We start from the raw sequence: 25300 nt of genomic DNA, 5'->3' as shown, positions 1-25300 counted from the left end.
TGTTTGACTTTTTTCCAAGCTTGCAATTGCTGAGATTTTAAGTTCTTGAGTTCACTTAGCTTACCCTAGTCTTAAGCAAAAAGTAAATCTGTTATATGGAATAGGAAAGTTACAATAAAACGGAGTATATGGTCAGCTTAATCTTTCCTGACACCTGGGTCCAGGCAGTAGGGTAGTAGATTTCCTGTTCTCCTCTGGCTAGTTTTGAGCCAATATCCCAGACTTCTAGTTTGCTCATGATCCTAAAACACAGCCAGAAAAAAAAAATCAACAGAGGCTGGATCTCTGATAACTTGGAACTATGCACTCCAAGGTACTTTCAAGTTTATGTGGGTGGGTCAGTTTTTTCATATTTATAAGTACTTATAAGATACAGACTGAAACTCTGGACTCCATCTAAAGGGAGAGAGTGATCTTTATTGGCTGTATTTTCCAACTTAGTAGATACAAAAACCAAAAGGAAATCAAGATTTGGAAACATCAGTGGACAGAAGCAAAAGAAGTCTCTTAATAAATTCAATTCCAAGAGACGCGGTTACAGCCCATGAAGACAGAAGGGTGATACCCAATGTCACTGGAGACTGGGAACAAAAATCAGTTTCCTTGGTTATAAAAGATGTGTTTTATTAGTAAAGCAAAGAGAAAATACATTCAAGCACATATGTTATAAGTGAAAGTCTCAAGCGGGGAAAATGCTAATACAAATATAAAACCAAATTGCTATTTATGAAGGCAAAGTTTAGTGCTCCATCTCTGACCACTCCTCCCTTGCACCCTAACTACAGCCTTGATAAACCACTCGGCATTCTCTCTACCTGGAATAGTCTACTTGTCCTGCACACGTGCATGTCAACAACCCATGCACACACACACACCCCATTATCTTTCTCCTAGCTAATATCCTTTAGGTCTTAGCTTAGATGTTATTTCTTCCAGGAAGCCTACTGTAGTAACCCAAGACCATTTAAGGTGCCATCTCCAACACCACAAACTACTGTAGCAGTATGAGTCACTCTGTACAGAATTGCCTGTTTACCTGTCTGCTTCTTCCATTGAACTTTAAGTTCTTTGATTGTAACAACTTACTGCGCCTTCATCATTATTGTATCTTCAGGGCTTAGCATAATGCGTGCCACAAAGTATATAGGTGTTCAATATAAATTTGCTGAATGAATGCATACATTTTGTAATATAGAAAGCAAGTTCTGTCATCATCAGGATTCTAAGATGCATTCTTTCTAAAATGCATTTCCTGAGATAAAACTAGTTCCAATTATTTCAAAGGTCCGTTAAGTTGGATATGCACATATTATTGCTTGCCTATTGTGGTGACCACTAGGACTGGTCACAAAGACACTGCTTCTGTCCTTTACACAGTGAAATGTGAGGAGTGATGTGTGTCACTTCCAGGTAGAAGCTGAAGAGCTGGTGCATGATTCCCCATGGCTACTTCCCCCAATCATGAATGCATATGTCTCCTTCCCCTAATTATAGAAGCATATTTTAAATCAGAGCCTGTATCAGACGGAGACCATGAACGAGAAGATATAGGAGAAATCCTCGAGGTGACCCCAATCGACATGTGGTGAGATCAAGAAGTAAATCTCTAATGTTGCAGCATAGGAAACTCATTTTGGCTGGCACACTTACAGAACACAGCTACTTCCACCACCTCTTCTTTCTTGCTATCAGAACTTGCCTTCTTCTCTAGAGGTAGAAAATGCCAAATATTCTCTTTCTTAGCCTTCCTCGAGGCTCTGTGACAATTCTGGACAAGGAAATGTAAGGGAAATTCTACCTGTGTTTCTAGTGAATATTTCTCACCTTCCAAAAAGAGATTCTGAGGAGAATGCTCCTCTCCCTTTTTGCTGCTGCATGCAACTGCATGAAGACTTGAGGCGGCCACTTTTTGACTGAAAGGACAAACCTAAGAATTAAAGTTAATAAGCTAAGAAAAAAGCCAGCAACATCATTGAGTGGCTTCACCAAACCTGAATTTGTCTTGTCAATACTTACTGCTACATGAGATCATAAATGTCTTTAGTGTTTAGACCCCTTTGATCAAGAATATTTTGTTACTTACAGATGAATGCATTCTAACTAGTATGGGGAACATGCTAATTTTCCTCTCTGGCATCACACATGGCATGACATTCCAAAAGCCAGTATAAACCAGCAGGTCAGATTGGGATACCCAGGAACCAAAAGCATTATTTGAAAGAACTAAAGACATGAAAAGATCATCTAATGATGCAATCTTTTGGCTAAAGATGATGTCCATGTACTAATATTAGAAAAGAACAGTTTGCTTGCTTAGGTTGGTGGAGAAGCATAAGAGGGCAAATTGGAAAAGGATATTCATTCTTGGCCTCTATGTTCAGAATTAGCTCATAAAACAATTTTATAATTAACTACCTGCCTAGGAAACTCTCAGTAGGAAAAAAAAAAAAAGCCCTAGTAGTAAAAAATGTCAACCATACATATTTTGCCAGTAAAACTTTGGAGGGCAGGAAGGAACTGATGAAGTGGTTCCCTCATGCTTGGGTGGTTACTTACAGACGTCATTTATATCACTTTTCAATCTGGTTTACATGGAATACACCACCATTTGTTCCATCTCTTAAAAAGAAAATAGAAGTGTTCATTTGTCACCATCACCTCTCATTAGAAAATACTTTCCTAAGTGTAATTATTAATTTACCGTCAAACATTCTTTTGAATATTGCAAATTTACATACTACTCATTGAAAAATAAAGAGGGATAATTTGGTAATTTTTGAAGAAGTCACAGCATCCTCAAAACCAGAGCAGACAGAGTACAACAAATAAAATACAGACACTTTGACATGAGAAACAAAATCTTCTCGAAAAGTGTTCTCTCACCAACCCAACCCCCTTCTCTCCACATCCTCCACCAATTTCAGGAGTTTTCTCTACATGTTTGGCTCCAATGAGCCACTCCCAGCAGCAGCCACAGACACAGTTTGGATCTACATTTTTATACTAAAAGATCAGACCAACCTCTTCATGGTGTTGCTTTATGCTCAAGTGAAGAACTATGGTATTTATCATGCAGGGATCTGGTCTTACTTTTATGTACAAACTGCAGAAATGGAACTGCATGAGTTGGAAGAGGTAGCAGCTAGCAAGAAAACAGGTTTCTGTGGTTATTTAGGGCCAAGAGTACTGATGGACAGAGGGCTGGGTGCAGAAAGATCATCAGTAGGCAATACAAAGGGTGCCTCTGGGACCGCTGCAAGTAAACAACAGAGAGTCACAGGCCAATTGAGGAAAGCTTCAATGGGAATCATGGAGGTGGTGGAAAATAATTCAAAAACTCTTCTGAGTCACGAAAAACACTTTTTAAAATCATATCATCAATTCTAATATAATTTATCTGTCTAGGGTCAACTACTTTCAGAATCACTTGTTCTTTTAGGCCTCTGGTCTTTTATACTAAATACTGTGTGATGTCATTAGGAAAAATGATCACTACCCCTTGAAATCGTCATTAGCTGATTCTCCAGTAGTTAACTTCCACAGAAACAGCCTCTAGAGCACTGAGTCATCAAAAACCATTCCAGGTTCGTTCTAATGAAATACAGCATGTTTAGTCATACATAAATAGATAACAGGTTATCATTATTAATATCATTACTATTTTCAAACTTTAAAGTCTGTTTTTGAAATAAAGGTGATTTTTCCCTAAAACGCTAAAGCATTTACACACATACAAAAAGTATGACTTGGTTTTTGGAAATTTTACTTTGCAGCCTGGGAGCTCCTAACTTGGATAATTTTAAATGCAATTAGTACTTTTAGGCAATCGATATCAGGCTGTTATATCTCATTCTTTGGGACATTAGACTGGGAATTTCATAATGCCCCAAAATAACTTTCAAGACAACTTTTTCCAAATATTCTGTAACCTCTTTCCTCCAAATTAGAGTACGCAACACAGATGATATACAAGATGTGACTCGAAGATTACTGATTTGTAAATGCCTCCTCAGAACTTATATGTTGAATCGAATATTTTCTCCTTCAAAATCGTCATCTTTTGACACTTATACATTCCTCCCAAATATGATCTCACTAATTGTCAAGGCCAGGCACTAGTACAATGTTAGGCACGAGAGTAAGTCTTAACAAATATTCTATGATTGATGGGCCCATAAGTGAGTGAGAATGAGTGATAAAAGAATACATAAGTGAATTTAGAGCTGCCGCCTTTGAGGACTCAATTCCAAGCCAGTAACACTTTCATTTTAATATCTATACTAATGGCAAAGCTTCATGGTTTTGGGGTAAATTTGATTAGTGAAAAAAGTCAAAAATCATTTAAAACAAGTCCTGGGAACGAGACACAATTCAATGGGATAAGAGCACTTAGGGAAATACGAGCCATGATCAAAATATTACAAGTTTGACTTTCTCATAACTGGGCTCTGAAAGCAATTCCAAAAATGATTTGAGCATCAACGAAACTCTGGATTAGGCATATCAATTCCAGGGCAATGGCTTTGAAAGGCTATGCTCAATACAAAAAAACTGGTATGCTCATTTTCTCTACTTGAGCTTGTATATTTGTGGTCAATGTTTATTTAATATTTTATAAATGTGGCTGGGGGAAAGGTCCTGTAGCCTTATGCTAAGCTTAAATCCATAGAACTTTATCTTTCCCATCTGTGAATGAAAGATCAAGCTAGATGATCTAAACTTTTCCAGTGCTAACATTCAATAATTCTATAAATAAATAGTTTAAACATTGTTCACACATCTTCAGCCACCTTACTAACATTTCAGACATTCCTTATTGAGGGGAATTGTCCCTTAAACAGCCACAAGTCCCCAGGGGAAGATCATGCTTTAGGCTGTAGACCATGAGATGAAAAGCTAGAGCAAGGTAAATGGGACACACACACACCTCTGTCCCATTAGCAGCAAACTATCTGTCCCCAAACAGGGACAATTATAGAAGTCATCATAATGGTTTACATTCATATGAAATCATTTATATAAATTATACAGAGGACAGTTTTTCTTTAAATGATTTGTCAACTTTTCGCTAAGTAGTTACAACTTCAAAAGTGGAAGAAGTGCTTTCAAATGAAAGTATGACAGCGGGTCTGAGAAAGTCCTGCTTCCGATAGTGTCCAAGGTATCTTATTCTGTAGCTTCCAGGCTGGGCAGTTTCTGGAATATGCCATCGTATTGTTGCATTGCTTTGACCCAGTAATCCCTTGTGCCAATAGAAACTGTTGGTAGGAAACAAACAAACAAATTCAATTTTATTCTTAAAAATGTATGATTACTCATTAAATGAATATCCAGGGAGTACATTCCATAAGCAAGGCATTATTCTAGATATTAAGAGTATAGCAATGAACAAAACAGAGACAAATTCTTACTTTTAGGGGAGGACCTTTAAGGAACAGCCATTTGTAGAAATATCTTTACTTGTTCTACCTTTCTAACTACCTAAGGAAGGTAGTTCCCAGGAAGCCTTACCTGATCTTCACAACACAAGATGACTCCTGCTTTAGAACTGCTATAGCATCCTTTTAGCCTTGTCGTCCTCTGCTTCAACTGACACTTCTTTTTGCATCAGATTCATTTGTTAAAAAAATACATATTTAATGAGCACATATGCCAGACTCTATTCTAGAGATACTGAGGATAAAGTAGTGAGCAAGATGGACATGGTGCAAAGTTTCACAGCGATTATGTTCTACCAGGGCAACCGTGGGAAGAAAGGCAATAGACAAATAAATGAACAAGTAGTTTTAACAAGTAAAATAAAGAGAGATGGAGCCATGTTTAAAGAGATGTCATTTAAACTGAACTTACACATGTCTAGAGGAAGAACACTCTAGGAAGAAGGAACAGAGAATGCAAAGTGTCTGAAACGGGAACAATCTTTGTCCAGCCAAGGAACAGAATGCAAGTCGGGATTAGGATATAGTGAACTGTGGAAGAGTGGTTGAGATAATAGAAACAGATGCAGTCAGATCGTGTTGGTCCTTATAGACCAGGACAGGGAGTTCAAATATTCTTCTAGATACCATGGGCAAACTGACTGACATCCTCAGTTATGTAGAAAACAAATCTCCCAGGCAGAAAGGGTGTGCTCAGCATTCTCTGTTTCTCAGTGATAGGCTCAGTGCTCTCAATAAATAGTTGATGACTACTGCTGATAAACAAGGCAGAAGCCTAAACATATCCCCAGTGTTGACTGCTATTCTGATTTTAGGCTTTTGAAAATAAATCATCCTTTATTATCTGTATGACCTTATTTTAATAATAAATGTATATTTATTACTTGTTTAAAAAGATCAGAGGAAAAATTATGCCTCTCTTTACGTATGGCTATCAAACAGGCTACAGCAAGGTCAAATCTCTATATTCAGTTAACCGTGTGAACCAAACCGACATACAAATAATCACTTAGTTTGAGGAAACCTGAATTAGACACAAATTGCCAAAAATTTTGCCCACTTTCATGCCATTGTCCTGTGGTGTGAAATTCATAGATTTGGGAACAGAAATATTTTCTTAATTCAGACACATTTTCAAATCTTCAAAATATCTATTCAGCTCAGGTATTTGGTAACAAAAGGCACACGGATCTGTCTCTCAGGAAACTCCATGAGCATATTCTTTTCTTATTTCAGTCACTAAGAGTCAAACACCGAAGCTTCTTGTGTTCTAGTAATTCAAATGAAGAATCTTTGACCATAAACAAACATGCAATACATGTTGGGTATAGACTTGTTATTTTTCTGGATGGAATGTCAGGTTCTACAGAGCCATCTCAACACCTTCATCCAGCACCCCTTTCAACCAATTTTCAAGAAGGCTAGCCAGCTTTTAGGGGTAACATCTGTGACTATGGAAAAAACAAAGCTATCAATGGTTATAAGAAGGGAGGCCATGACCTCATTAGCACCTAATCTTACAGAAGCACACACCACATTGTTTCATAGAAAAATAGAATCAAAATTAAGTCTAATAAATCAACTAAATATGGCCAGAAGCCTACATAGGAATTCGATATCATTAATATCATGTATTGAGCCAGTCTTTCCATTTTCCTTCCTGCATTACTAACCAACTGTGTTCAAGGCTTGAAAGACAAAATATTGAATAGACATGCTCACCGAGTCTCCCAGGAGGCATCATTATGCACTATCTGCCACGTTTGTGAAGTGGCCTCATATTTCTCCACAGTGAGGAAGGTGTGATGGGTCTGAAACACAATTATTATAACTGATCACACACTGCACAGTCACAGAAGGAACCTGTCTGTAAATATTCCCCTTGTTGACTGTACGCTAAAATGCCAATACCTTGTGTGAAAATGTGTGAGAATTTCATCTAAATTCTTAGGTGTTCCTCTTAACGTTCTATGCAGTGTCTCCAGAATGTTAATTTATCCAGAGTATTAAAAACTGTGACTTCTTTTAGAAAATTGAACAAAGCATAGTTTTAGAGCTGATAGCAAATTTTGAAAATTAGGGCAGAGAAGAGATGAAATAAAACTTGAGATTTAAAAAAGGTGTAAGTCAAACCTTTTCATGACATGTTTATTGCTCTGTATTCCAGGACTTTCTCTAGTCACCTCAAGGTTTAGGAGGAAAAATGGAAAAGTTTCCTCATCTTTCCATGTCCAGGTAAATAAATTATTAGTAAATATACCTCTTTGGGTGAAAGAATTGAAAAGGATGCATACATCTTCCTTGTCCTGGGGTGCTATAAGCAATACCTACATTTTGCCATAATGGATTCCTAATAACTAGCGCATAAGCAGGTTTTATTATCCCATTGGAAAACTGCTATCATAATTTGTTTCGGACTAAGAATTCAGCTTCAGATAAAGCACAGATTTGAATAATATAATAAATTAAAAGACACAAAGGCCATAAATCTCCAATTTTCCTCAAAAATCTTTAGATTGTGGCCCTTAAGGGCAGGACTTGTGTCTAATTTATTTTTATCCATTACAGCCCTTCACACCTGTCATTTACAGGTGTTCAAATAGACCTTTGCTGAATGGATCACTTATTTACAGCTGGACCATGGGATTATTTAAAATTCTTCTCTAATTACTCAACTGATGGATTATATTCAAGAAAGAAGTTTTCATAACCACAGTGACTTGTAAAGAGAGCTGTTTCTGGCCATTTAGGCCACAGCAACATTGGGAAGGCCTAAATGGAGTAGAAGATAGGGCTGGCCCTAGTATGTAGGTCTAGAGTACAGATTAAAGTCTAGGCTGCTGAATGTGTGAACTATGTGACTATCCTTTCCCCCCCTCCCAACCTCAATCTCTTTCACATACGCAATTAGTTAATAGAAGTTACTTAATCTTTCTTGACCTAATTATTCATCTGTAAAATAGGGATAATAAAACGTAACTTATCGGATAGTAGTGAGGATTAAATCAGATTCATGTGCTAATGTATGTAAAGCACTTCGCCTAGTACCGGCAAATAGTAAGCACTCAATAAATAGTGGTGAGGATGTGATGAATACTAATAATAAAGTGTACTAGAAATTGTTTTATGCTGAGTCCCAGAGCATTCTTAGAGATTAATTTATTCTCATTACAGTACTTTAAGCATTTTGCTCTCCTGCTTCTCCACGGCAATAATGATGAAAGTATGTCTCTACCCTAAGGCTATCAAATGACAGCTAATCCTGCAGCTTTGCTACAACAGTTTGATATCTTCAGAAAACACTATTATAAACACGTAAATATTCTGACATAGCTTGACTGCCTATAGAAAGTATTTCAAACAGGTGCATGTTGACTGTCCAAGCAGCAGAACATTTTTCCCTAAGGACATATCTGACAATGTCATATTGCCACAATTTTTACCACAGCAATAACAACATCTTAATGAACGGAAATAGGAAGACTCATTGGGAAGCAAGGTATTTTGGATTATAACTGACAGTGGGTCCTTGGAAGAATGGCTCTTTGATAGAGTAAATGCATCCTCAGCCACAGTAAAAATCTGACCTTGAAATCACTTTCATCTATCTACTCTCTATTTCTTCTATATATTTCTTTATTGTTTAAATTTTTACAACTAGAATGTATCCAGTTATCGTTTGTGTAATGATAGGAATATTATGAGTGTTACAGAGTAAAATTACTTCATTTTATTAATAGATATATTACCAATGTATATACATACCTAAAGAAGATAAAAACAAAAAAAGTCTGAAATTATGTTAAAAAACTATTAACAGTTAATACCTCTAAAAATTTTATGGAAAGAGGGTACTTTCACATTCCATTTTAAGCACTTTTATATTGTCTGTTCTTACACTGGACATGTATTTCTTGTGTCATTTTTCAATGTTAATAAATAAATATCCCATTAGTGCCAGTCACAAAGAATAGGGAAACAGCCATTGCAAGATAAAGCAAAGCACATGGGCCAGGGCTCCAAGCCAATGGAGCATCCACCCAGGGATCCATGATCACTCAACAACAGAAGAGATAGGACCAGAGGCAACGGTGCTGGAGGAGGAGGGGAGGAGCCAAAGAGGAGAGAGAAAGGAACCAAAGATGTACTTCACCCTCGGCACTTCGATTATGTTACCAAATTTAGTAGAGTTTTTAAATTGGAATACTTAAATGGGATTGTACTCAAATTTACATCTTCTCAAGAGACAATACAGTTCTCTACACATCGTGCTATACGTGGTCCTAAGTAGAGCCAGTTAAATGTGTGTGCTTTTTTTCTAGACTCAATTCCACGTTAACTGTACCCACCAAAAAAGTTTCCCACACCTACAAAATAAAGTGAAAGCAAGTTGGAACATTTTATTTTTATGTTGTTAAGCTCTAGGGGGATATTCACCTACACAAAAGACTAAAAGTAGATGTTAATTTGTTTTAAAAAAAAATCACTGATGCTTACCCGATTTTCTGCTGAATTCTTTGGGTTAGCACCTACAAATGTAACTTCAGCAACTTCTCCCTAAAAATGGAAAAACATTTTATGTGCTCTAATAAAAGTAATTTTTGCTGTGCTCATATTTACACCATTATTTGTCAAATGTTCTAGAATTCTGGGTGACTATATGGATTCTATTCTATTTAATCTAGTGAGTTATCTTCTGGGAATATTAGAGAAAACATCTTTGCAACAATGGACACAGAAACTTTTGCTCAATAAGTTACTGCAGAATTTTTAGCCAATGATTTTGCTTTTGGTAGATTCAGATATAGATGAAGATATAGAGCTATAGTTCATATTAGTGACAGCACATTAAAATGGCTTCTTCAGCCATTGATATTTTCTTACACCTTCCTGCCATGCACACAAAGGACATGGACTGACTCAAATAAGAGCAGTCAAAACTTTCCATGGATGACTTATAGTTGCACTTACCCTTATACTTACAGGTATAAGATACAAGATGGAGTGACAGAGTGTGTATTTACCTTCCCACCTGAAACAGCTAAAAAAAACTGGACAAATATGTATTAAACAATAGTTTTACAGACAGTGGGATGAGGCAATGAAAATAGTGATCCTTGAGTGAGAGAAAACAAACAAGATGATCCCTATAATTGCCTGAGCTGAATGCCTTCAAAGAGTTTACAGGCCACAACAAAAGGAGGCAGAATTCATGCAAAGCCAGGCAATCCACCTAAGTTAAGGAATAGATGTAGGAATCCGTGAAGACCGTATACTCTTGAGTTCACAGGGTAGAGTAACAGAGAGAGGAGAGTACCATAGAGAAGAGAGCTAAACAGAGAAAGAACTCTGAGATTTCCAGAAGGCTGCCCTCAACTCTGCATGCACATAGGGGAACTACCTGAAGCCAGGAAAAGAATCACTTAAAAGAATTAGAATAATCCCAGGCTCATACAGATTTGTGAAAAGCACCTATTCCCACCAACCAGACTGGGAAATGTCATAACTCAAAAGAGTTTTACCTCGATGTACACAGGAGAGATTTTTCCTAGAATAAGAGCTTCTCTGGCCCAGAATAAAAAGCTTAGGAAGACCCAAAAGTATCAAACTCTTTCCCAGTAACTTAATAATACCCTAAAACAAAGCTCAAAAATATTTACAGGAACCAGAAAATATCCAGCACCTAACAAGATAAAATTCACAATGTCTGGCATCTAATAAAAAATTATCAAGTATACAAAGGAGAGAAAAGTACTATGCATAATGAGAAAACTCTCAATCAAAACTGACCCATAAATGAAATAAATGATAAAATTAGCAGACAAAGATGCTGAAATATTTTTTATAACTGTATTCTGTATGTTCAAAAAGGCAGCAGAAAGAATGAACATGTTGGGGCTGGCCCCGTGGTCGAGTGGTTAAGTTCGCGCGCTCCGCTGCAGGCGGCCCAGTGTTTCGTTAGTTCGAATCCTGGGCGCGGACATGGCACTGCTCGTCAGACCATGCTGAGGCAGCGTCCCACATGCCACAACTAGAAGAACCCACAACGAAGAATACACAACTATGTACCGGGGGGCTTTGGGGAGAAAAATGAAAAAATAAAATCTTTAAAAAAAAAAAAAAAAAGAATGAACATGTTAAGTAGACATGTAAAAGATATTAAAAAAAAAAAAGACCTAATCCAACCTCTAGAGATGAAAACTACGGTATCCAAAAAGAAAATACACTGGATGAAATTATCAAGTCAGACATTGTAAAAGAAAAGATAACTGAATTTGAAGACAGAGCAATAGAAACTAAACAAATTTTTAAAAAAGGGGGCAAAAGACTGAAGAAAATGAACAAAGCAGCAGTGAGCTGTAGAATAACTTCAAGCTGCCTAATATATGGGTAACTGGAGTTCCTGAAGGCTAGAAGAAAGGAATGCAGAAAAATATTTGAAGAAATAATGGCCCAAATTTTCTAAATTTGCTGAAAACTTTAAGCTCACAAGTCCAAGAAGCTCAATGAACCCCAATCACAAGGAACATAGAGAAAATACTATCAAGGATCATTCAAGTCAAATTGCTTAAAACTAGAAATAAAAAGAAAAGAATTCTAAAAACAACAAAAGAAAAAAGACATTACACAGAGAAGAACACATGTAAGGATGACAGAAGATTTTTCGTTGAAGACAATGCAAACTGAAAGACAGTCCAGAAACATCTTTAAGGTACTAAAAGAAAAAACTGCTAACCAAGAATTCCATAAATAGTGAAAATATCCTTCAAAAATGAAAGCAAAATAAAGACATTTTCAAAAATATAAAAGAAAATGGAAAAATGTTAAAGGAAGTCCTTCAAGCTAAAAGAAAATGAAACTAGATGAAATTTTGATCTACACAAAGAAATGAAGATCCCTAGAAATTGTTAATATAACATAATTTGTTATAAATTATGTATTAAGTAAATATATATGTATATTTAAGTATGTATATATTTAAGTAAATATAATTTTTCTCCTATTGTTTAAATCTCTTTACTAGATAATCTACTGTTTAAGGTAAAAATAAGAACAATCCAGGATGAAGTCATAACCTATATAGAAATAAAATGTATGACAACAGCACAAAGATCAAAAGAGAGAAATGGAAGAACATTGCTAGCCAGACTGATCAAGAAAAAAAGACAGGGCAAGCCCAGTGGCACAGCAGTTAGGTTAGCACGTTCCACTTTGGCGGCCTGGGGTTCACTGGTTCAGATCCCAGGTGCAGACCTATGCACTGCTTGTCAAGCCATGCTGTGGCAGGTATCCCACATAAAAGTAGAGGAAGATGGGCATGGACGTTAGCTCAGGGCCAATCTTCCTCAGCAAAAAAGAGGAGGATTGGCAGCAGATGTTAGCTCAGGGCTAATTTTCCTCAAAAAAAAAAAAGAGAGAGAACAAAGACAGAAGGTACAAACTATCAGTATCAGGAATGAGAAAGGTGACATCAATGAAGATTCTACAGATATTCAAAAGATAGTAAGAAAAAATCATTAAAAATTATTAATGCCCATAAATTCAATAATTTAGATGAAATAAAGTAGACAAATTCCTTGAAATATAGAAACTACTAAAGATCACTCAAGAAGAAATAACCTTAATAGTGAAAAATTACCAAATTGTACACTTTAAATATGTATATTTATTGTATGTCAATTATTCACCAACAAAGGTGAATTGATATTTGTTGGAACATTTTGCTAACTGTTGGTGAGATTGGCTGTAAAAATCACCATATCTCTTAGAGAGCCATCAGCCTACAGCCTATATAATGGTTGATTGAAAAAATAAACTTTATATCTGGTATCTGGTTAGCCAAATTGTCCTAATCCTTAAAAGTGTTATTTTCCTTGATACTTTTTCCGCATTCACAATTCCCTATTTACTCATACTCATCTTAACAGTGAGAAATAACCCCACCACAGGTACAACATGCCAATTCAAACAGGAGTGGTAAAGAATAGGCATTTCTGACATAACAGGCACTTCTAACTTTTGAGAGGTCAATATGTTCTCTCCCCAGAAAGCAACTATGTATCTAGACAAAACTGTCAAAAACAACCATTTTGTCATTTTGGATATCAACCAAAAACTGAGAAACATTTATTCATTAAAACTATTAAACTTAGGATAAGAACAGCTCAAGTCTTTGATATTCTTGCCTAGGGTTGCTCCCATCCTCCATGGTACTGTAGTACAACCAGAGTGAAGAAGGTTATGAAATCAACACCTTTGCTGCTACTGCCAGGAGGAGCTCATTTGATTTGGAAAATAGCCATTTAAAGTGGTGATCTCAGCAGAAGGTAAATATTGAGGGCTAGTGGTCAAATTGGTGGACTAAGCAGGGATTTAATTGTATAACCATAGTGGTCTTAACAAGCTCTCCTTTCATCCTAGATTAACCAGAGGCTATGAGCATACACAGCAGAGATCAGACTGAGCCCAAGCCACCCACACATCCCTGGTCAATGGAGTCTATATGTAGATGCAGAGGAGACATATGAGAGCCCAGTGGAAATTAAAGGCTGGGGAAAACTGGAAAATGGTCTGAGTTTGAACACACCACAACCAAGAAAGATTTATTAGCAGAGATTGAAATTCTTACTCTTTGAGGCATCTAAGCACAAACTCTGACTAATATTTGATGGAATATTAAGTTATGTAATCACAGGGGCAACACCTTGAGAGCCAGACTTAAAAGTAAAATCAAGAACAAAAAAGTGAGCAAAGATATCAACAGCTACACATTGCAAGAGACAGACATTACTGATTTAGTCCAGTCAGATTTTAAATGAGCAAACAAACAAACAAAAATAACAGTAACTCTGGGGTAGGGAGGTGAAGGTGAAATCCAGAGTTGCTACATTATAACAAAATATACAGTATCCAACAAAAAAATTATGAGATGTGCATACAAGAAAGTATCACCCATACTGAGGGAAAAAGCAGCACTAAAACTGCCTCTCTGTGCCCCGAGATGTTAGAATCAACAGACAAAGACTTCAAAGTAACTATTATAAAAATATTCGAACTAATGTAAAATCATGTTTAAAAAATTAAAAGAATATCCAAAATACACAAGGAACTCATACATCTCAACAATAAAAAAACCAACAATCCAATTAAAAAATGGGCAAAAGATCTGAACAGAGATTTCTCCAAAGATATACAGATGGCAAACAGGCATATGAAAAGATGCTCAACATCATTAGCTATCAGGGAAATGCAAATCAAAACTACAACGAGATATCACCTCACTCCAGTCAGAATGGCTATAATTAACAAGTCAGGAAACAACAAGTGTTGGAGAGGATGTGGAGAGAAGGGAACCCTCGTACACTGCTGGTGGGAGTGCAAACTGGTGTAGCCACTATGGAAAGCAGTATGGAGTATCCTCAGAAAATTAAGAATAGATCTACCATATGATCCAGCTATCCCACTGCTGGGTATTTATCCAAAGAACTTGAAAACACAAATGCATAAAGATACATGGACCTTTATGTACATTGCAGCATTACTCACAACAGCTAAGACTTGGAAGCAACCTTGGTGCCCATGAAGGGACGAATGGATAAAGAAGATGTGGCATATATACAGAATAAAATACTACTCAGCCATAAGAAATGATGAAATCTGGCCATTTGCAACAACATGGATGGACCTTGAGGGTAATATGCTAAGTGAAATAAGTCAGAGGGAGAAAGTCAAATACCATATGATCTCACTCATAAGTAGAAGATAAAAACAATGGCAAACAAACACATAGCAACAGAGATTGGACTAGTGGTTACCAGAGGGGAAGCGGGGAGGGAGGAGGGCAAAAGGGAGGATTAGGCACACATGTGTGGTGATGGACTATAATTAGTTTTTGGGTGGTGAAGATGATGTAATCTACACAGAATTCAAAATATATTACAATGTACAACTGAAAGCTATATAATGTTAAAATCCAATGTTATTGCAATTTAAAAAAAGAAAGTATGATGATAATGACAAGAAATAGAGAGCCTCAATGAATAGAAGTAATTGAACTGGGAAGATGTCAACATCATGGCAGCATAACAGAAACCCCTTGTCTCTCCCCTTTAGTCTACAGAATAAAACATCCATAACCCAACAAAGGCTACATTGCCCAACATACCAGGATGCCAGAGAGATCCACATATTGGTACATACAAATGTGGGTGGACTGGAGCACACAGAGGAGACTAAACAGGGGAACAGCAGAGGTGGTGTCCAGGACCCTGGACCTCCAGCTACAGCTATTGAGTCAGTGGCCTCCAACCCCAGAGAACCTGGTGGGCAGCAATGGAGGCATGTGTGAAACTCTGGCTAGCCAGCTGTGGTGGCACCAGCAGCCTACTGATGGAGGAAGCAAAGCAGCAGCAAAATGGAAGCCCTGTGATCCTGGACCCCAGCCATGGCTCAGAACCTGGTAGCAGCAGCAGAGGCATGCATAGAATGCTGACATCTCAAGCACAGTGGAACTTGCAACCAACCGCAAGGTAATGGGTAACAGCAGAGGTGGTACCCCATGAACCCAGCTCCATCCCCCCTCCCCCTCCCCCTGCCAAAGCAGTGGAACTTCCAATCCAGGTGATCCAAGATGTGGTGGAGGCATCAGCAATCCCTGTACCCCTAGCAGTGAAGTCAGTGACAGCAGTGACAGTGAAAAAAGTAAGACATCAGTAACCCCCAGAAGTACAGTCAGCAATAACAAGAATACTGGTGGCACCCTGAATAGAGGCAGTGAAGGCTGGAAGGTATAGATTCTCAAATATAGCTAGAGGCAGCTCAGGTAAAAGAAACCAGAAACTAGCAGTATATCACCACTTACTGAAAAACAAAAGAAAGGCCTCTAATCTCCAATTAGTTGAAAAGTTTCATTCAAAACAAACAAAGCTATACCTAAATAAGAAAAACATTTGCTATGACAAATGCACCATCAAAGAAACAACTCAGCAAGCACCACAAAAAGCCATGGTAACACAGTATCACAAAAAGAAAACAACAATTCTCCAGAACCCAAACATACAGTCATGGAAGATTGTGATCTAATCGATAAATATTTCAAAATAGCTGTCATGAAGAAATTTAACGAGCTACAAGAAAACTCAGAAAGGCAGTTCAATGAGCTCAGGAATAAAATCAATCAACAGAAGGAATATTTTACCAGAGATTGAAACTCTAAAAAAGAACTAAACAGAAATTCTGGAGCTGAAGAACCCAATAAATGAGATGAAGAATGCATTAAAAAGCACTGGAAATAGAGCAGACCATATGAAAGAGAGAATTAGTGAGCTCAAAGATAGAAACCTAGAAACGATGCAGGTAGAAGAGGAGAGAGAACTAACATCTTTTCTCTAATATAGAAATTCTATGAGAACTATCTGACTCCATTAGAAAGGGCAACATAAAGATAATGGGTATCCCAGAAAGAGAAAAGAGGGAGAAGGGAGCAGAGAGTTTACTTAAAGAAATAATAGCTGAGAACTTCCCAAAGCTGGGGAAGGAACTAGATATACAAATCCATGAAGCTAATAGAACACCCAATTATCTCAGTATAAAAAGACAATCCATTTACATTTAGGGTTGAACCCCTGCTAGGCTATCAGCAGATTTCTCAGCAGAAATTCTACAGGCCAAGGGAGAGTGACGTGATATATTCAAAATATTGAAAGATAAAAACTCTCAGCCAAGAATACTCTGAATATCTGAGTTCCAGATTTGATTAACATTACTTTACAGATCCAAGGAACTCAACAAATCTCAAGTAGGATAATCACAAAGTGATTCATATTTAGATACATTGTATAAAACTGGTGGCAGACATAGATCAAAAGAAAATCTTAAAAGCAACAAAAGAAAAATGATTCATTACTTACAAGGATTCTACAGTAAGATGAACAAATTGACTTAGAGAGCGAAGGAAAGAAGGCAACAGGATAGCATGTTCAAAGTGATAAATGAAAAAACTTTTCAACCAAGAGTGCAGTAAAACTACTCTTCAGAGATAAAGGCAAAATAAAGCCATTGCAGATAAACAAAGGCAGATTTTGTTGTTAGCAGAACTGTCTTATAAGAAATACTAAAGGAAGTCCTTCAGGCTGAAAGGAAATGGTGCTAGAGGGTAATTCAAATTCTTAAGAAGAAATAAGAAGCACCAGAACTGGTAAATACATGGGTAAATAAAAAATATATAAATATACATTTCCATCTGTTCTCTTAACTTCTTTTAAAAGCATATGACTGTAGAAAACAATAATTATAACACTGTATTATTACATTTAAATATGGATGTAATACATGTGACAATATTACAAAGAACAGGAAAATAAAAAAGATATATTGGAGCAATCTTTCTATATTTCTTGGAATAATGTTAGTATTACATTGAAGTAGGTTGTGATTAGTTAAGATACATATTATAGCCCTATGATATAATAAGATCTACATATTTGGTCTTTGCTCCCATGTCCAGCCACACAGCTCCAAAACCCTTGAACTCTCTCAAGTGATACATCTTTTTGTACGCTAATGAGATGACTGGTGGCTGATCTCCAGGGGAGGGAAACAGGCTGGAGGTTGAATTAATCACCCATGGCTGATGACTTAATCATGCCTACATAATGAAGCCTCCAAAAAAATCCCTAAAAGTGGGGTTCAGAGAGCTTCCAGGTTGGTGAACGGGTGGAGATGCTGGGAGGGCAGCATGCCTGGATAGAGCAGGGAAGCTCTGCACTCCTTCCCCCAAACCTTGCCCTATGCTTCTCTTCCATCTGGCTATTCCCGAGTTGTATGTATCCTTGTATAATAAACTGGTAATCCAGTAAGTAAACTGTTTTCCTGAGTTCTGTGAGCCGTTCTAACAAATTATTAAACCCAAGGGTCATGGGAATCTCCAATTTAAAGCCAGTCAGTCAGAAGCACAAGTGACAACTTAGATTTGTCATTCGTATCTGAAGCGGAGGGGGCTAGGTGCAGTCTTGTGGGACTGAACGCTTAACCTGTGGAGTCTGCACTAACTGCAAGTAGATAGTATCAGAACTGATTTGAATTGTAGGACACCCAGTTGGTGTCCACAGAGAATTGGAGAATGGCCTGGTGTGGGAAAAACTTCCACATGTCTGCTGTCAGAACTATTGAGAGTAGAGCATTGAGAGGAGAAGCAGAGTTCTTTTTCCTTTTCAAGTCCCTAAAACAGCCACTAGGAAAATAACTATATATAGTAAAAAACAAACAAACAAAAAATCTACAAAGGAATAAAAAAGGTACATTAAAACATAAAAATAACCTATGCTTCTACCTTAAGAAATGAGGAGAAGGGCAAAATAAAATCAAAGGAAGCAGAAGAAAGGATATAAACATTAGAGCAAAAGTCAATGAAATAGCAAACAGAAAAATGACAGATAAAATCAATGAAGCTAAAAGCTAGCTCTTTGAAGACACAAATTACCAAAATCAGAAAGAAAGAGCAGACATCATTATTGACCCTACAGAAGTTAAAAGGATTATAAGGGAATGTCATGAACAACTTTATCCCAACAAATTAGACAACTTACGTGAAATGGGAAAAGTTTTAGAAAGATGCAAATTCTTAGAATGATACAGATTCTGAAAAACAAAGTTAATTCCTAGAAAGACACATAATTGACTGAAGAAAAAGTAGAAAATCGAATAGGCCTATCACAAGTGAAGGAATTGATTTAATAGTTAAAATTTTTGACATAAAGAGAAGCCTAGGGAAGATGGCGCCGTGAGTAGTCCTCTTTGTCTCTCGCCCTTCGAGTCTACAATTATTTGGACACTTATCGCTTGACAAAGGATATCCAGACAGCATCTCAGGACGTCTGAGACACCCACGCGACTATACATCGGAAGGCGGACGGACTTTCCTCCGGGAGGATGTGGAAATAGGTGAAAACTCTCCGACCCCGACGGGCAGCCTAGTACCCGCAAGCGGCTTTCTTCCAACGGACGCCCCCAGAGGATCCACACACATCTAGGGCAGGAGCGAGAACACAACAGAGGAGCGACGGTGGAAACAGGTGACCAGAACCCTACTTAAACCCCCCGCAATTACTCCTAAACGCAGAGGGAAACTTTGGAGTTGCACACCTGAGCCCGCGGGGAGAGTCTCTCCCCGCCATTGGCGGGGAGACCCGGCCTGGTGCTCGGGGCGCCCGGAGGGTCCCAGAGAGAGACACGGTGGGCACGGAGGTCTCCCAGCTGCCGTTGCCCGCCCCGGGGGACTAGGGATTGCCGGAGATCTCGGAGAGGACCGGGGCGGGGGATCTTTCAAAGGCGGGTCCGGCGACCCGGTGGGGAAGCGCCGGAGCTCCGCCAGGCAGCAGACAAAACTCTCTGTCTGCCGGTAGCAGAGGGGCCACGCTGAGCACTCAGGGCTCCCGGCAGAGGCCCGGACAGAAGCCCAGAGGGCGGGGCGACCCCCAGCTGCCGTTGCCCGCCCCGTGGGACTAGGGATTGCCGGAGATCTCGGAGAGGACCGGGGTGGGGGAACTTTCAAAGGCCGGATCGGCGACCCGGAGGGGAAGTGCCGGAGCTCCCCCAGGCAGCAGACAAAACTCTCTGTCTGCCGGTAGCAGAGGGGCCACGCTGAGCACTCAGGGCTCCCGGCAGAGGCCCGGACAGAAGCCCAGAGGGCGGGGCGACCCCCAGCTGCCGTTGCCCGCCCCGTGGGACTAGGGATTGCCGGAGATCTCGGAGAGGACCGGGGCGGGGGAACTTTCAAAGGCGGGTCCGGCGATCCGGTGGAGAAGCGCCGGAGCTCCGCCCGGGCAGCAGACAAAACTCTCTGTCTGCCATTAGCAGAGGGGCCACGCCCAGCATTCAGGGCTCCCGGCAGAGGCTCGGACAGAAGCCCAGAGGGCGGGGCGTCCCCCAGCTGCCGTTGCCCGCCCCGTGGGACTAGGGATTGCCGGAGATCTCGGAGAGGACTGGGGCTGGAGAGAGTTCCAGAGACCCAGCTTAGTAGCCTAGGGGGAAACCCTACAGGCTCACAGAAGCCTTAGGGAAAGCCTCTGCACAGCACCAGTAGAAGGCACCCAGCCGCCAGCCACAAGGCTGGAAGACCCCAGGGCAAAAGCAGCATAGCTAGGTGTACTAACCACAGACTGTAGAAGATGCCAATAGCTCTCCTGCGACCCATAGAGGACAAGTGAGATTTGGTGGGTGCCGACAGCAACCGAGCGACAAATAAAAGTGATCCCACCCCTGGCCGCTGGAAAAGCCCATAACACCGTTGCAGACCCCAAGGAGAGAGCGCATCTAGGTGGGCAACAACAGTAGGCACCTGCAGTCTGAAGCCCCCCGTGACGGCCCCCACGGCAGAGGAGGGAATCCAAAGGGCCACTGTGGCTACGAAGAGGGGCCCAGGCCCAGTTAGCAACTACGGACAGGGTTCCTGGTTGGTGAAGTATAAACAGCTGCTCCCCCCACCGCAGCAGCTGAAACAAGTGAAAGGAGCAACTAAACTCTATCTCCATGCGGAGGCACAAATCAACATCATCAAGCAATATGAAAAAATACATTAAATCTCCAGAACAGAAAGAAAGTAACAAATACACAGAAAACAATCCCAAAGAAAATGAGATATATAACCTAAATGATGATGACTTCAAAACAGCCATCATTAAAATACTCACTGAGTTAAGAGAGAATTCTGACCGACAACTCAACGAGTTCAGGAGCTATGTCACAAAAGAGTTTGATACGATAAAGAAGAACCAAACAGAAATACTGGAAATGAAGAACACAATAGAGGAGATTAAGAAAAATCTAGATGCTCTGAACAGTAGGGCCGATAATATGGAGGAAAGAATTAGCAATTTGGAAGATGGCAATATAGAATTGTTGCAGGCAGAGGAGGAGAGAGAAGCAAGACTTAAAAGAAATGAAGAAACTCTCCGAGAATTATCAGACACAATTAGGAGATGCAACGTAAGGATTATAGGTATACCAGAGGGAGAAGAGAAGGAGAAAGGGGCAGAAAACCTATTCAAAGAAACAATGGCTGAGAACTTCCCAAATCTGGTGAGGGAGATGGATCTTCAGGTGACAGAAGCCAATAGATCTCCAAACTTTATCAATGCAAGAAGACCAACTCCACGGCATATAGTAGTGAAGCTAGCAAAAGTCAACGACAAGGAGAAAATATTAAGGACAGCCAGGCAAAAGAAACTAACCTACAAAGGAACCCCCATCAGGCTATCAGCAGATTTCTCAGCAGAAACTTTACAGGCTAGAAGAGAGTGGAATGATATATTCAAAAATCTGAAGGACAAAAACCTACAGCCGAGAATTCTCTACCCAGCGAAAATATCCTTCAAATACGATGGAGAAATAAAAACTTTCCCAGATAAACAAAAATTAAGGGAGTTCATTGCCACAAAACCTCCTCTTCAGGAAATCCTCAGGAAAACCCTCATTCCTGAAAAATCCAAAAAAGGAAAGGGGCTACAAAACCAAGAGCAGAGGAGATAAGTAGAAGGACAACAACAGAGAGTAGCAGCTCTACATCAGAACAGATTAAACCATGGGACGAGAAACAAAGGAAACTGAAGAAAACCGGAAAACAAGACACAAAATGGTAGTGGTAGGCCCCCACGTCTCAATAATCACTCTAAATGTAAACGGATTGAACTCCCCAATCAAAAGACACAGAGTGGCAGGATGGATCAAAGAACAAGATCCAACAATATGCTGCCTCCAGGAAATACACCTCAGCCCCAAAGACAAACACAGACTCAGAGTGAAAGGATGGAGAACAATACTCCAAGCTAATAATGAACAAAAGAAAGCAGGTGTCGCTATACTAATATCAGACAAGGTAGATTTCAAAGCAAAACAGATAAAGAAAGACAAAGAGGGACAGTATATAATGATAAAAGGGACTCTCCACCAAGAAGACATAACACTTATAAATATATACGCACCCAACACAGGAGCACCAAAATTTGTAAAGCAACTCTTAATAGAACTAAAAGAAGACATCAACAACAATACAATAATAGTAGGGGACCTCAACACACCATTAACACCAATGGACAGAACATCCAGACAGAAAATCAACAAGGAAATAATAGAATTAAATGAAAAATTAGACCAGATGGACTTAATAGATATATATAGAACACTTCATCCAAAAACAGCAGGTTACACATTCTTCTCAAGTGCACATGGAACATTCTCAAGGATTGACCATATTTTGGGAACCAAAGCAAACATCAATAAATACAAGAGAGTTGAAATAATATCAAGCATCTTTTCTGATCATAACGCTATTAAACTAGAAATCAACTACAAGAAAAAAGCAGAGAAAGGTGCAAAAATGTGGAGACTAAACAACACGCTTCTCAATAAACAATGGATCATTGAAGAAATTAAAGAAGAAATCAAATATTATCTGGAGACAAATGAAAATGAGAACACGACATACCAAATCATTTGGGATGCAGCAAAAGCAGTCCTAAGAGGGAAATTCATCGCAATACAGGCTCACCTCACTAAACAAGAAAAAGCTCACGTAAGCAACCTCAAACGACACCTAACAGAACTAGAAAAAGAAGAACAAACAAGGCCCAGAGTCAGTAGAAGGAGGGAAATAATAAAAATAAGAGCAGAAATAAACGATATTGAAACAAAAAAGACAATTGAAAGGATCAATGAAACAAAGAGTTGGTTCTTCGAAAGAATTAACAAAATTGACAAACCCCTAGCCAGACTCACCAAGAAAAGAAGAGAGAAATCGCAAATTAATAAAATCAGGAATGACAGAGGAGAAATCACAACAGATACCAATGAAATACAAGAGATCATAAGAGAATACTATGAAAAACTATATGCCAACAAATTGAACAACCTGGAAGAAATGGACAAATTCCTAGACTCCTACAATCTCCCCAAACTGAATCAGGAAGAAATGGAGAATCTGAATAGACCAATCACAAGTAAGGAAATAGAAACGGTAATCAAAAACCTCCCCAAAAACAAGAGTCCAGGACCAGACGGCTTCTCTGGAGAATTCTACCAAACATTCAAAGAAGACTTAATACCTATTCTCCTCAAACTGTTCCAGAAAATTGAGAAAGATGGAGAACTCCCTAACACATTCTGTGAAGCCAACATCACTCTGATCCCCAAACCTGACAAGGACAACACAAAGAAGGAGAACTACAGGCCGATATCACTGATGAACATAGATGCAAAAATCCTCAACAAAATTTTGGCAAACCGATTACAGCAATACATCAAAAAGATTATACACCATGATCAAGTGGGATTTATACCAGGGACACAGGGATGGTTCAACATCCGCAAGTCAATCAACGTGATACACTACATTAACAAAATGAAAACCAAAAACCACATGATCATCTCAATAGATGCAGAGAAAGCATTCGACAAGATCCAACACCCATTTATGATAAAAACCCTCAGTAAAATGGGTATAGAAGGAAAGTACCTCAACATAATAAAGGCCATATATGATAGACCCACAGCCAACATCATACTCAATGGACAAAAGCTGAAAGCCATCCCTCTGAGGACAGGAACAAGACAAGGGTGCCCACTTTCACCACTCCTATTCAACATAGTTCTGGAGGTGCTGGCCAGAGCAATTCGGCAGGAAAAAGAAATAAAAGGAATCCAAATAGGTAACGAAGAAGTAAAACTCTGGTTGTTTGCAGACGACATGATCTTATACATAGAAAACCCCAAAGAATCCACAGAAAAACTATTAGAAATAATCAACAACTACAGCAAAGTAGCAGGGTATAAAATTAACGTGCATAAATCAGTAGCATTTCTATACACTAACAATAAACTAACAGAAAAAGAACTCAAGAACTCTATCCCATTCACAATAGCAACGAAAAGAATAAAATACCTTGGGATAAACTTAACCAAGGAAGTGAAGGATCTATACAATGAAAACTACAAGACTCTCTTGAAAGAAATAGGCGATGACATAAAGAGATGGAAAGACATCCCTTGCACATGGATCGGAAGAATAAACATAGTTAAAATGTCCATACTACCTAAAGCAATATACAGATTCAATGCTATCCCAATCAGAATCCCAAGAACATTCTTCACAGAAATTGAACAAACAATCCTAAAATTCATATGGGGCAACAAAAGACTGCGAATTGCTAAAGCAATCCTGAGCAAGAAAAACAAAGCCGGCGGAATCACAATCCCCGATTTCAAAACATACTACAAAGCTACAGTGATCAAAACAGCATGGTACTGGTACAAAAACAGGTCCACAGATCAATGGAACAGAATTGAAAGCCCAGAGATAAAACCACACATCTATGGACAGCTAATCTTCGACAAAGGAGCAGAGGGCCTACAATGGAGAAAAGGAAGTCTCTTCAACAAATGGTGCTGGGAAAACTGGACAGCCACATGCAAAAGATTGAAAATTGACCATTCTTTTTCACCACACACCAAAATAAACTCAAAATGGATCAAAGACCTAAAGATTAGGCCTGAGACAATAAGTCTTTTGGAAGAGAATATAGGCAGTACACTCTTTGACATCAGTTCCAAAAGAATCTTTTCGGACACTGTAACTCCTCAGTTGAGGGAAACAATAGAAAGAATAAACAAATGGGACTTCATCAGACTAAAGAGCTTCTTCAAGGCAAGGGAAAACAGGATTGAAACAAAAAAACAGCTCACTAATTGGGAAAAAATATTTACAAGCCACTTATCCGACAAAGGGTTAATCTCCATAATATACAAAGAACTCACACTGCTTAACAACAAAAAAACAAACAACCCGATCAAAAAATGGGCAGAGGACATGA

The 25300-nt window shown here is 38.9% G+C and overlaps 1 protein-coding gene across 3 annotated transcripts in view; it reads right to left on the bottom strand.

Annotated features, from left to right (window-relative positions):
• Positions 1 to 397: 397 nt before the first annotated feature.
• The window catches only part of LOC103549842 (putative neutral ceramidase C), a 113282-nt gene continuing 88379 nt past the window's right edge, over positions 398 to 25300 (bottom strand). For 2 of the 3 annotated variants that reach the window (XM_070562379.1, XM_070562368.1), the window contains 3 exons: positions 9936 to 9995; positions 7161 to 7249; positions 398 to 5258 (listed from right to left, as the gene is read on the bottom strand). In XM_070562379.1, the coding sequence (XP_070418480.1) occupies positions 5069 to 5258; positions 7161 to 7249; positions 9936 to 9995 (339 nt within the window). In that variant the 3' untranslated portion in view covers positions 398 to 5068. The remainder of the gene's footprint in view (positions 5259 to 7160; positions 7250 to 9935; positions 9996 to 25300) is intronic. The other variant, XM_070562387.1, reaches the window with a different exon arrangement.

The sequence above is a fragment of the Equus przewalskii genome, chromosome 1 (assembly GCF_037783145.1).
Source record: "Equus przewalskii isolate Varuska chromosome 1, EquPr2, whole genome shotgun sequence".
In the NCBI taxonomy this organism is placed as follows: Eukaryota; Metazoa; Chordata; class Mammalia; order Perissodactyla; family Equidae; genus Equus; species Equus przewalskii.
The sequence above is the reverse complement of the archived record's forward strand: the minus strand, read 5'-3'. Positions and strand labels throughout refer to the sequence as shown.